The sequence below is a fragment of the Sciurus vulgaris genome, assembly GCF_902686455.1.
Source record: "Sciurus vulgaris genome assembly, chromosome: X".
Lineage (NCBI taxonomy): Eukaryota > Metazoa > Chordata > Mammalia > Rodentia > Sciuridae > Sciurus > Sciurus vulgaris.
In genome coordinates, this window is record NC_136471.1 from 123,724,586 (window position 1) to 123,738,716 (window position 14,131).

The following is a 14,131-nucleotide window of genomic DNA, read 5'->3' on the forward strand; positions in this document are numbered from 1 at the left end:
GTTTAACAATTTCCTGTCTTCTACTACTTTTGGTGCTGTTCTGTTCTTCTTTTTCTAAGGCTTTGAGCTGTAGTGTTAGGTTGTTTATTTGTTGAGTTTTACTTCTTTTATTAAATGCGCTCCATGAAATAAATTTCCCTCTAAGTACTGCTTTCATAGTGTCCCAGAGGTTTTGATATGATGTTTCTTTGTTCTCATTTACCTCTAAGAATTTTTTAATTTCCTTCTTAATATCTTCTGTTATCCATTCATCATATAATAGCATATTGTTTAACCTCCAGATGTTGGAATAGTTTCTGTGTTTTACTCTTTCATTTATTTCTAACTTCAATCCATTATGATCTGATAGAATACATGCTAGTGTCTCTATCTTCTTGTATTTGCTAACATTAGCTTTGTGGCATAATATATGGTCTATTTTAGAGAAGGATCCATGTGCTGCTGAGAAGAAAGTGTATTCACTCTTGGTTGGATGGAATATTCTATAAATGTCCGTTAAGTCTAAATTATTGATTGTGTTGTTGAGATCTATGGTTTCTTTGCTCAATTTTTGTCTGGAAGATCTGTCCAGTGGTGAGAGCGGCGTGTTAAAATCACCTAGTATTATTGTGTTGTGGTCTATTTGGTTTCTGAAATTGAGAAGGATTTGTTTGACATACATAGATGAGCCACTGTTTGGGGCATAGATGTTTATGATTGTTATATCTTGCTGATTTATGCTTCCCTTAAGCAGTATGAAATAACCTTCTTTATCCCTTCTGACTAACTTTGGCTTGAAGTCCACATTATCGGAAATGAGGATGGATACTCCAGCTTTTTTGCTGAGTCCATGTGCATGGTATGTTTTTCCCCATCCTTTCACCTTTAATCTATGGGTATCTTTTTCTATGAGGTGAGTCTCTTGCAGGCAACATATTGTTGGATCTTTCTTTTTAATCCAGTCTGCCAGTCTATGTCTTTTGATTGATGAATTCAGGCCATTAACGTTCAGGGTTATTATAGAGAAATGATTTGGTTTCCCGGTCATTTGGTTCATTTTTAAAATTTTGTTTATTTATTTGTTTGACACAACTTGTTTCCTCCTTTATTTGACAATTCCTTTAGGATAATTCCTCCCTTTGCTGATTTGCTTCTTTGTTTTTCATCTCTTCCTCATGGAATATTTTGTTGAGAATGTTCTGTAATGCTGGCTTTCTTTTTGTAAATTCTTTTAGCTTTTGTTTATCATGGAAGGATTTTATTTCATCGTCAAATTTGAAGGTAAGTTTTGCTGGGTATAAGATTCTTGGTTGGCATCCATTTTCTTTCAGGGCTTGAAAAATGTTGTTCCAGGACCTTCTAGCTTTTAGGGTCTGGATTGAAAAATCTGCTGATATGCGTATTGGTTTCCCCCTGAATGTAATTTGGTTCTTTTCTCTCACAGCCTTTAAAATTCTGTCTTTATTTTGTATGTTAGGTATTTTCATTATAATGTGCCTTGGTGTGGGTCTGTTGTAATTTTGTGTATTTGGAGTCCTGTAAGCCTCTTGAACTTGATTTTCCATTTCATTCTTCAGATTTGGGAAATTTTCTGATATTATTTCATTGAATAGGTTGTTCATTCCTTTGGCTTGTTTCTCTAGGCCTTCCTCAATCCCAATAATTCTTAAATTTGGCCTTTTCATGATATCCCATAGTTCTTGTAGATTCTGTTCATGATTTCTTACCATCTTCTCTGTTTGTTCAGCTTTGTTTTCAAGGTTAAATATTTTGTCTTCAATGTCTGAGGTTCTGTCTTCCAGGTGTTCTATCCTATTGGATATGCTTTCTATGGAGTTCTTAATTTGGTTTATTGTTTCCTTCATGTCAAGGATTTCTGTTTGGTTTTTTTCAATATCTCTAACTCTTTATTGAAATGATCTTTTGCTTCCTGTATTTGCTCTTTTAACTGTCGATTGGTGCGATCAATCAATGCTTGCATTTGCTCTTTCATCTCATCATTCAATGCTTGCATTTGCTCTTTCATCTCCTCGTTTGCTTCTCTGATCATTTTAATTATGTACATTCTGAACTCCTTTTCTGTCATTTCTTCTGCCATGCTGTCATTGGGTTTTATTGATGTAACATCTAGATTTGTTTGCAGCATTTTCTTTCCTTGTTTTCTCATGTTGTTCAGATATCAGTGGACCGCTGAGATATTGCAGATTTCCTCTGTTGATTTACAATGACCCTGAAGATTTCTATATATATCCCCTCTTAGCCTTCAGTAGGCTGAAGTCTTGGAGGAGGTTGATAATGCGGTGCTCCACAAGGAAGCTGCCTCTCTAGGAGTGGTGGCCTTCAGGTGGGGTATATTCCCTGCTAGTGGGCAGAGGTGCCTCCACTTGTTGACCAATGGTCATCCAAAGGGGACCTAGGCTGTGGGCTGAGGCAAGGCCTGTTTGGGCCTGAGCCTCTGGTTTTACCGTCCTTGTGGGAAACCTCACCCAGCAGGGAAGACTCACCCGGTGGGGAGGTCTCGCTGGTCAGTTTCCTCCTAGAGGTTCCCCTCAATTTACATCTACTGCCTGGGCTGGGCTGCCTTCCTCTGCAAAGTTTCCAGGGGCCCGGCCCTACCTCCTGGGCCTGGGAGCCTCACCCTTTGCAGATGAATCTCCTTAGGCTGCCCCTCCTCAGAGAATTTGCCCATAGGCCTGGAACCTTCGCTCCGCCCTAAGCCTGTCTCTGTGCGGCTCTTCCACCCAGAAGCCTCCTAGATCCTGGGACCCTGTTCTGCACCTAATCGCCTGGCTGCGTGGCCCCTCCTCTGAGCAGCCACCTGTGGCCCCGAACAATCGCTGTGAGTCCCAGAGACCCGCCACAGGCCTCTTCCTCCAGATAGCTGCCCAGTATGCCGGTGCGGTCACTAGGAGTCCAAGAAACTCACTTCGTGCCTCCTCCTCCCACCAACCACCCGTAGCCCGGGGCAATCAATCACTCCGAGTCGAAGTGACCCTGCCCGTTCCTCCTCCTTCTCCAGATAACCCCCCGGGTGTTCAGGAGCAGTCCCTCTGAGTGGCTCTGAATCCACGTGACCCGCTGCACGGGTCCTCTGGGCCACCGCCCGGAGCTCTGGTGTGGTCCCTCAAGACCAAGCGTCCCACCACGCTTCTCCTCCAGGCAGCCCCCCTGTGTTCAGGAGCTGTCACTTTAAGACCAAATAACTCACCACTCGCCTTCTCCTCTGAGCAGCCGCCTGGAGCGCTAATGCAGTCACTGCGAGTCCAAAGGACCCGCCGCGCTCCTTCTCCTCCTTCTCCTACTCCTCCGGGCAGGCCCCGGGGTTCAGAAGTGGTCAGGGTCCAAACAGCTCGCCACGCAGCCCCTTCTCTGGCAACCGCCTGTAGTTCCCGTATAGTCGCCCGAATCCAAGCGGCTGCTCCTCTTCCTCCTCGTCCTCAGGGCAGGCCCCGGGGTTCAGAAGCGTCGTTCTGATTCCAAACAGCTCGCCGCGCGGCTTCTCCTCTGGCAACCGCCTGCAGCTCTGGCGCAGTCTCTCCGAATCCAAGTGGCCACGCTCCTCTCCTCCTCCTCAGGGCAGGCCCCGGTGTCCTGAGTCCACACAGTTCTCCCCGCCTCTCCTCCCCCGGGCAGCCGCCGGAGCCCCAGTGGCTGCTCCGAGTCCCAGTGCTGTGCCGACTGGCCTCCTCTATGGCGCTCCAGCGGGGGGAGGGGCGTCTCGCCGGCAGTTCTACTTCACAAAGTTTCCTGCGTTCCGGGACCCCCGTCCCATCCGGGATGCCCCCCCAGGGGGTGAGAGTCACCCGGCTGCTTTGAGTTGGTCCCAAGCGTCTCAATATCTCCTCTCTTGAATCCTGAGTTCTGGAGCAACACGTAATGCAGCCACCCTCTAGGCCGCCATCTTGAAAACCATGACTCTTATACATAGTTAATAGAAAAGAAAAATCCTATTCCCTGGTAACAACCTCAGAAGAAGCCAGAAAGAACAAGTTACAAAGGGAAAAGAATCAGCCTGGCATCAGACTTAGCATCTGTAGTAGTGGGAGGTAGGAGATGGTAGAAGAAAATCTATAAATTAAAGAGAGAAAAGGACTATAAAGCAAGAATCTATATTGACCAAGATATCATTAACATCTCAGGGTGATAGAAAAATATTTGCAGATGTATAAGGGATCACAAACCACCAACAACATAAATGTTCTTCAGAGTGAAAGAAAGACATATATGAATATTTAGTGATCTAATACACAAAAACAATGAACATGTATTGATTGCTTGCAACATACCAGGCACAGTTTTAGGTGCTAAGAACACAGAAGTAAATAATATAAAGTCTTTGTATTCAAGGAGCTTGCATTCACTGAAGATAATACCCATATGACCCATAGAGGAAAACACTCAAGAAAATACTCTAAACAAATAACAGTAGCAACAAGTAAAATATCCTCAAACTAGGAAAAGACCAAAAGGAAAGAATATAGATGTGAACAATGAACCTTGAAATATATTTATATAATATAAATCAATATGATACTATGGAACTTGCATTTAAATACTAGGAAAGTATTCTATAAGTAGAAAATTATTTTATAAAAAAAGTTAATTATTCACACTAAATAAATAAAAATTAATAATGGTCAAGACCCAGAAATATGGCATAAGCAAAAGCTAGGCTTTGCAGGGAACATCAGAGAAGCAAAGTAAAATGTTCTACAAATATTCTTTGTATGAGGAATATGGAAAGTACAAAAATAAAGATTTCTCTTACAGGAAAAGTGAGAGGATCATAGTAGAAGAATATATTTAGAGCTATTTGAGAAATGTCATTTCTAGGAATGTTATTTACTAGGAATGTCAGGAATTGGAAGGTAATCACCATTGAATGGAAAAGCACAGTACACATTCCAAATGCAAAAAAAAAAAAAAAAAAAAAAAAAAAAACACTTCAAACTGAGTACAGTTACCCAGCTACTCAGGTTGAAGCTGGAGGATCATGAGTTTGAGGCCAGCCTGGGGCAACATAGCAAGGCCCTATCTCAAGAAAAGAAAACTTTACCAAAAGGGAAAAAAAGAAATGAAAAGGATAAAACAAAGTTAAATAGCAAAGTAGAATAGAAGGAAAATTTTCAAATATACCCATAGTTATACTAAATGTAAATGGGTTAAATTTCCATTAAAATGCCAAGATTACTAGAAAGTGTTAAAACACAAAACTCAGATACAATTTGCTCATGAGAAATATACATGAAGAAAGTAGATAAGAGGAAATGGAAAACAAGGTAAATGCAATAAAGAGAAAAAAGTGGAAATATTAAATACTCAACAGAGTGGATTTTAAGATTAAACTGTTAAATGGTGTCACAAAGCAACATTATGTCATAATAAAAGACACTTTATGAAAAAGTTACAGTTCATGAGTTTGTAGTCACTATACAAAAGAACAAGTTTTTGCTTGTTCACTATGTGTGAATTATCCAGATGTCAGGGCTAGGGATGTAGCTCAATGGTAGAGTACCTGCCTAGCATGTGTTAGGTGCTGGGTTTGATCTCCAGTATCAAAAAGGGGGAAAAAAAGGTTAAAATAATGGCCATAAATTCAGTAACATTCCCTTTAAAAGGTGAAGCCTCATTTGCTTCCCCTTGAGTGTAGGCCAGCCTTAGTGACCTGCTTCTAGCTTGCTCATGAGAAAAGGAAAAAAAAAAAACAAAAGTGATAATGTGCAACTTTGGAAATTAAGTTATAACAGACATTGTAGCTTCCTGCCTATTCTTTCTCCTGGATCACACACTTTAGGGAAAGACAACATGAGAATCATGAGAATCATGAGTATCATGAGAATACTCAGATAGCCTTGTGGAGAGGCCCATGAGTTCAGCAAGGAAATGAAATGTTTTGTCTATAGTCATGTGACTTAGTTACCTTGTAAATGGGTCCTCCAGCTTCAGCCAAACTTTCAGGTGTCTGTAGCCCTGACCAATAATAGTCTGATTGTCTCCCCATGAAGAAACCCTGAGCTGGAATGACCCAGATAAGATGCACACAAATTTCTGACCCACAGGAATTATGAGAGATTAAATCTGGTAACTTTAAGGCACTAAGTATTGGGGTAGCTTGTTACAAAGCAATATATAATACACACAGTTAGATACAATAGAAAAAATATGCAAAAATTGAATATACAATCAATAAACATGTTTTAATAGCTCTATGGAGAATTTTATAAATAGAAAATACAATTAATTTTTCTTATGTACATGAAGTCTTCATGAGAATCAACCTTTAAGGCTTTAAAGAAACCCTCAACAAATTCAAAATAAAAAACATTTCTTAGGACACTTTCTCATAATCCAGTAAAATTTGAAATAAAGTATGATTAGAAAAATTCTAGCTTCTTGAATTTAGATCCTTGAAAGTGAATAATTGTAGTCTTGATAAGCATTGTATCAAAGAGAAAATTAAAAATAAAATTACAAGTTCCATGGAAGGGCCAATTAAAATTAGAAATGTCATTTCATTATTATGAGAGGTTAATTCATCTAAATAAAGTAGAAAAAGAATAATAGAATCAAGCAAATAAAAGCTAAATTTAAGGAAAAAGAAAATATATAAATCCAAAGGTTGGTTCTTTAAAAGAACCAATCAAATTTACAAAACTATCATAAGCCTGATTCAGGATTAAGTTAAAAAAGAATAAAAAACAAGGTTAAAGTTTTTAAAAACTTAGAGAAAAGTAAAAATTAAAAAAATGTAAAAAAAGATCATTATCTATAGTAATGTACTTTTACAATCTAAAGAAATTGATTTCCTTAAAAAAAAATAAACATCAAAATGGATTCAAAAGAACTAGAAAACTTGAACAATGCATGGCTCATGTGGTTTTATAGCAGACTCTATTCTCAATTTTTAATACCAAATAGTTTTAATGTTATTTAAACCCATGACTCCCAACCTTGCCTGAATATTAAAATCACCTGGGTGATTACAATGTGTATAGACAAATTTGAGTTTGAGAACTAGAAATTTAAATTACTCCAAACAATAGAAAGATTTCTCCCATTAATTTCATGAAACCAGCATAACCTTAATTCAAAATTTGAGGAAAACATTCAACAATCTAAATGTATTACATTTGGATGGTAAACATGTTTTCCACTGTGATGACAGATTTTCTTGTATTAAAATTTTTTCATCTCCAGTTAAACCAAACTTTGTTAGAGGTGGAGTGTTTGCTGCCTCTGTCTTATTTAACTTCCACTATGAGCAAAGAATAATAGATTTCTTTAGTTAAACTTCATTTTAAGCCAAAAATAGTTAACAGTCAGCTAGGCCATCCTCCTTACATAGCACATTTGACAACGACAAGTTTTAACCTTTTCAAAAAATTACACAACTTCAAAAGACTAAGATTTGTGATAATGAAGTTCATTCAGTAGAATATGTTACAGTCTCTGAAACTGACTTTAAAAGCAGTTCTGAATGCATACTGAACTCCTGTAAGTGTTAAGCTTCTCAAGGCAATGGCTCCAAAACAGACAAGGTTTATTTGGATGTATATCTGTCTTATAGGTTCAGTATTAGTCAAATTACTATGTACAGTCTGAGTTAGAATATATTTTAGTCTTAGAATAATAAGGGAAGTGTAAAACAGACAAGACAATGAAGAACTAATGCTTCTGGTTCCTGAGGTTTCTCTGGGCTTCCTTCAAAGGAGCAAAAACTGATGCTATAACCCATCCATCACTTAGTTCCACTAAATCAAAAGCTGAATCATTCTGCAGATGATATATAACAAACCGTCTATGGCATTGAGATTAAGTTGACAGACACAAAAACAAAACAAAACAAAACAAAAAACCCAGAGAAACTACAATTCTGAATTCAAATATCTTGCAAGGATAGAGGGGTAGCAGACCACAACTAATTAACTTGAATAGACACAAAAATATTTCTCTATATTCTCACCTATTACCTACTGAAGTACTTTACAACAGACATCTGGAAGTTATCCTAACATTTTTTGGACATTCTCCCAAGGCACATCAAACAATAACCTCTGGACCTCAACTCAACATTAATTTTTATTTCTTTTGCAAACCCTATTTCAGAGATCTGTTCTTCTGATTGTAACATACTGCCTTAATTTCAAAAGGAAAATGATGATCCCTGTGGCAATGTGAAGCATCTCAGTGATAAAGAACTTTTTTTAAATGTTTGATTACCTTCACAGCTGGAAAATGATGCATGTGAGGAGACAAAGATGGTGGAAAAGAGAGAAAGAAAGGAAAACAAGACAGTGTGGGTTCCACTGGACAGCATCAGTATGATGCCCACAGGGTTAAGAGTTAATTAGCTTCTCTCTGTCCATGTGCATCTCTTTTTCAGCTCCAGGGGGTTGCCACTCACAGCATCAATTTAACAAACCAATTTGTCAATACTTGATCTAAAATTTCAATCTTTCTGTTTAATGAGGGAAAATATCTTATAATTTTAATAAGGGTGAGGCTCTGAAAGAAGTATTTCAAATTGGTCAATCTAATTAAGCAAAAGTGACTGATTAGAATTAACCTTTTCAGAAAATAAAATCTAAAAATATGACCTAACTAATGATATGTAAATTATTTCACTTGATGATAAAATTATATTTGAAGTCATGTAAAGTTGACCTTTTAGCAAAGGTCTGTCATAGTTAAGAATATAGTACCCAGGGAGGAAGAATTCTTTTCCAACCCAGATGGAATAAGAGCTAAAAATGTCTCAGTACTAAGGTGCTAAATGATACAATTTTTAAGGATAATTAAATATTAAAGAACCCAAACACTGGGCCAGGCACAGTGACACACACCTGTAATCCCAGATACTCAAGACACTAAGGCAGGAGAATAAGGCTAGCTTAGGCAACTAAGCGAGACTCTGTCTCAAAATAAAAAGGGCTGGGGATATAGATCAGTGGTAGAATGCTGGTTCAATCCCCAGTACCGAGGTGGGAGGGAACTCACCCAGTCATTGATGCGAACTTCATCATTTATTGCAGTGCACCACAGGAAAAGCATGTAAGAGTAACATCTTTCCCGGTCCTCTAAAACTTTCCTTCATGATTTAGGCACTACTCAATTATTAAAATTCTCTGAAAGGGTTGTCAGAAGTATCACCTCTTCTAGGAATTCTTCAATGAAGTTAAGTGCCCCACCGATGAGCTCCTTTGGAGCTGCATGTTTATCCCAGTCATAACACATTCGACTCTCAGTCATCTTGTCTTTTGTATTAGCCAACCTTCCCACTGAACCATGATATCTTTGAGGCCAACAACCATATCTTATCATACTATACTGCCAAGCTTTAGCAGAGTACCCCATTCATAAAAGGTATTTATTAAATGTAAGTGATGAAAACAGAAGGGAGACCAGTAGAATACAGGAAGCAGATGGGGAAGGAAAGAGGGAAAGGAAAGGAGAGGTACTGGGGAATAAAGTTAACCCAATTATATTGTTACATTGTATGCATGTATGAATATGTAACAACAAATTCTACTATAATGTACAATTATAATGTGCCAATAAAAAAATGTGAAATGAATGACTTTGTATTCATCTTTGTATGTTCCTATAGTTTTTACATGATCCCTTGAACACTACAAAGACCAAATAAAAATTTAGTGAATGAATAAATCAGTGGACAGATCATTTCTGCATATGATCAATTATAATGATAGAAATATTAAGTCAAACAAACCACTTGGATAACAAGAATAATGTGGTGAGGTATCTCAGCAACCCTATATTAATAACTTCCTCTCAAGCTATGTTCTTGCTCAGCCTGCAGCAAGTTCCAACCCTGTAGTCGTACTCACACCACACTGGATAAAAGAACAGATGAGGAAGAAAGTATTCAGTAAAACACCAATTGAAAGATTAATAAGAATTTTGCCTTAATTCAAAGCCTGAGGTTTTACAGGTTTCTCTTTTGGGTTGATGGAAAGGAATCAGCCATAGTACAATGTAAACTTTGGTTATTTATAGCTCCAAAAATCCCCAACAGGATGTCATTTCTCAAACTATTCCCCACAATTCAAGTTTTGTTTCTCTTAAAAAATAATAAAGATAAGTTAATGTATGAACACTAGCTAGTTCTAAAGAGAACTTTGGGAGCCTGTGGTTTTATACTGATGTGACTAAATCTGGTGGCTTACATTAGTGAAACAGAGTCAAGCACTACATGTGATTGGGATTCAGTGAGTTGTTGATGCATTGTATTGCAGTAAGAATCAGAGACTATCACAGAAATTCTACCCTTTTCTGAAGTGATTGCTAAGTTATGCACCTGCTGTAATCCCTGAACAGGCAATCTTTGTATCTGATGCCACATAGAGAAATTCAGCATTTTCCACCTCTCTAGTCATTTGAGAGGTTCTTCATTCTTTCCTCTTCATCTACTTCCTTGGCTCATTACTCTTCTCTCAATTCATCTTTCCCTTTTCTCATGTTCCCTCATTTTCCTATTCCTAAGACCCAATAATGATACTCATTCATACTGTAAGCATTGCTTAAACGGATTTTCTGGATCGCTGAAGCTTACTCTTTTAAAAGCTAAAGTATCTTTTTAAATTACTTTAGCCATTTTGCTAGTAGTTTTTAAAATGTGCCATTTGCTCCCTTTATTTCTAAACAGAGTATACACCATATACTGTAAAACATTCTTGATTATGCAGGCTTATCAATCTAAGCATACCCTCAGTCACTTTTGAGAAGTCTAGAACTCTTCTTTCTCTATACCACACAGCTCCAGTTCACTGAATATTGCTACTTCATTTCCAACCTCATTTTTATAGTTCCATATTTCCTCTTATTGTCAGGAAGAGCTTTTACTTTTCATTGCTAGCAGTATATCTGACTTTGGCTTCTTCTCCTCCCACTCTCTAATCTTCTGTGGGGTGGGTACCCAGGCAGGCAAACTTGTGTGAACTTTGTGTGAGAAAAGATTTTTCTGATACATGATCACTAGTCTTTAGGTAAGGGTTTAGGTTCTGCCGTGTGAATAAAGTTCATCAGATTCAAGGCAAATGTTTCAAGAGATCCTATTTATTTAAACCTGGGTTGGGACCATATGAATGATAAGTGAAGATAAGGAAAGTAGACTGAAGTTTGACATCTGGATAGGTGGAATGTCACTGTCATATGTATTCATATAGACACATTATTTCTTGAATAGTTTGTATTCATGGCTTTAGGTAGCACTATATTTGCACAAATTATTATCAAAATGCATTTAAACTATAGACATAAAATGAGACAGAAAAGGGCAAAACCCTGACTTTTGCAAGTTTGACATTATCCAATTACTGGAGCTTCCTCAGACCCATCTGTGTGTTCTACCCTTTCATTTCACTACCTTTGTCTTAAAACACTCATTTGCCATAAACTAAGTGACCCAGCATCATCATCACAAGCTCAGCCTGTCATTCTTTCTTCTTAGACAACATTAACTACACCATCCTTTTGGTTTCTTTTTTTTCCTCATAAGAGAAAGTAATGTCTTGTATTCAGTTATCAAAAATTCCTTTAAAATAATATGGTTGTAGCATTTTTTGTTGTTGTCCCACTATTTAAAATACTAATAAATTATGTTGGTGATCAGCTTTTTTGCCCCAGTGCTTTATCATAATTGCTATTTTCTTCCTTTTTTCCCCCTTAGGAATGAGTGGTTTTATTCAAATCTTATCTCCATATTTTAGTTAATATTATTGTATTTTCTTCCTTTTAAAATAAATACAATATGATGATATAGGATACATACATATATTGGGTCTTAGGAATAGGAAATAATAGCAAATTAGCACATCCATCATCTTATGTTACCCTTCTTTTGTTTTTGTAGCAAACAGTTAAAATCAATTCATTTAGCATGAATCCCATACAAGTACAATTTGATTACCTATAGTCCTCATGTTGTACATTAAATCTCTTTTCAGTTTCTTAAAATGAAATCTTAGTGTCATCAATGGCTCTTCCCTCAGCCTCCCATGTTAAATCAGACAACTGGTATGTGTGGTTCATTCCACATCCAAGATGCATTTTACCTTCTTCTCACTAGAGTTTGCCAAAATTCTAATCCATGGCTTTGGCATGCTTCTGTTTTCCAAATATCCTTCTCACCTCCCTTTACCCTAGCCCGTCCCAAATATAATACAGTAGTCCCCTCTCTGTCATTGCCAGGCTTGCAATCTCTACTTCCTGAATACTGTCATTGGTTAGTTCTCAAAATATTTCTTGCTTTCATTTGAATACTATATTTTCACCTTTAGTTCCTTTTATAGCACTTCTTACCGCCCACCTCCTCCTGTTCAATCTTTACATTAGCACCTTCCAGTTTTATATGCTCCATATAGTTTTGTCAATGCAACTAAAGAACTATGTCAGAATACTCTTTTTTCATTTGTCTACTCCAGGGCTCTATTCCTGGTCACACCTTAATAATACTACCTCTTGAAAATTTTTCTAAATGCCTAGGAATTTAGTGACTACTCTCTTAATTTATTTTACTCAACTATTTTCCTTTGTGTGTGTGTGTATATATAGAGAGAAGAGAGTAACTGGAACTTACTAGAGGAAACTCCTTTCATGCATTAGTGTGCATTGGCAGAAAAGACTGGTATGTGACATATTCATTTCTGAACAAAATAAAAATAAAACAGACTGCTTTCTTCTCCATCCTGTACTATCTAGACACTTATGACATAATAAAGACAATAAATACAATCAAGTACAAATCCTAGTGGTTGTACAGGCAGTAATAAGATTGAACAAAAACCCTAATTAAAATTTTAAACAAATTTTATGAGATGTGTATTAAAAAAATAAAAATATATGCCTCTATAAATCTTTGAGATTCTTAGATAAAAATGGATATATTACATTTGTATTTGTACATATCTCTAACACAATTAATATTGTTATCTGCCCTAGGACTGCTCTCTATTACCCAACAATCCTGCAAATATTTAGCAAAATAATCACTTACCTTATAGAAGATCAAAAAAAGGTCATCCAGTTTCCCATGTAAATCACCTAGAATTCAAATGAAAAGTCACCATTCAAAAGCAAATAAGATGTAAAAGCCTATTTCATAAAACTCAGAAGTGCTCAACTGTTTTCAGGGCCTGGGTTTTGACCCTACAATGATATTAATTCATCAGACAATCTGTTTCCACAGTGCTTTCTTCCTCTCCTTTAGAGAGACATCTAGTATTGCAAAGACCTGTTCTCTAGCCATTTATGCAGGGATTCACTTACTCTGGACCAAGTACTATGCTAAGGATTATACATATAATATCTTGTTCAATCCTTACAACCACTTTATAAGTATTATTTTCATCATTCTCATTTTCCAAATGAAGCAACTTGTGCAGTTACTCAGCTACCCAGTATCAAACCTGGAATTCAAACCCATTGTCATCTCATCTCAAAACTCAAGCTTTTAGTGATTACTCTGTACTGCCTACACTGTAAATCCTAGGAGAGCAGCAACAGTATATATCATAGTTAGTATTTAATCCCCAAGGGCCTACCATAGTACTTGGTGAATTGTAGTTCCTCAATACATTTAATCACTAAACGTATAACATTTTAAAGACATGTTTCAAAGACTATGCTCCAGCAGTAGCATCTGAAATTGGGAGGAAATAGTTGACATTCTTTTGATAAGAGTTATAGGAAATAAAAATGAAATCCAACTAAAGGAAACCATATGAATATATGAAGTCATTAATTAAAAAATTAAGATTGATTTTGAATATTCAAAAATATTTATATGTAAAATATCTATCATGAATAAATTTTTATTCTTCATATCTAACTTAATTACTATAGTATTTGATTTAGGAATACTTTTACTCAGTCTGCTTAAAAGCCCACAACCAAGATTTATCAAATATGCACAATGGAAGACTTCAATTACACTTGAAATAATAAAATTAAAATTCTATATCACTAGCTCTTATTTATAAAATGACTGCAATTGTAACAATAAGATTAAGAGCATATTAATGTTATTGAAGGCTTAATTCTCATTATTTTCATATAATCTCACTCCAAAGCTAAGTAAATAAAGATGGAAGGAATTTTTACTTATCAATTTGAAATATTTTGTTATTTTATT

At 36.6% G+C, this 14,131-nt stretch overlaps 1 protein-coding gene across 4 annotated transcripts in view; it reads right to left on the reverse strand.

Moving 5' to 3' along the window:
• PPEF1 (protein phosphatase with EF-hand domain 1) overlaps positions 1 to 14,131 on the reverse strand; it is a 141,529-nt gene that overhangs the window by 50,503 nt on the left and 76,895 nt on the right. For all 4 annotated transcript variants that reach the window (XM_079122922.1, XM_079122919.1, XM_079122921.1 and 1 more), the window contains one exon: positions 12,995 to 13,041. In XM_079122922.1, the coding sequence (XP_078979048.1) occupies positions 12,995 to 13,041 (47 nt within the window). The remainder of the gene's footprint in view (positions 1 to 12,994; positions 13,042 to 14,131) is intronic.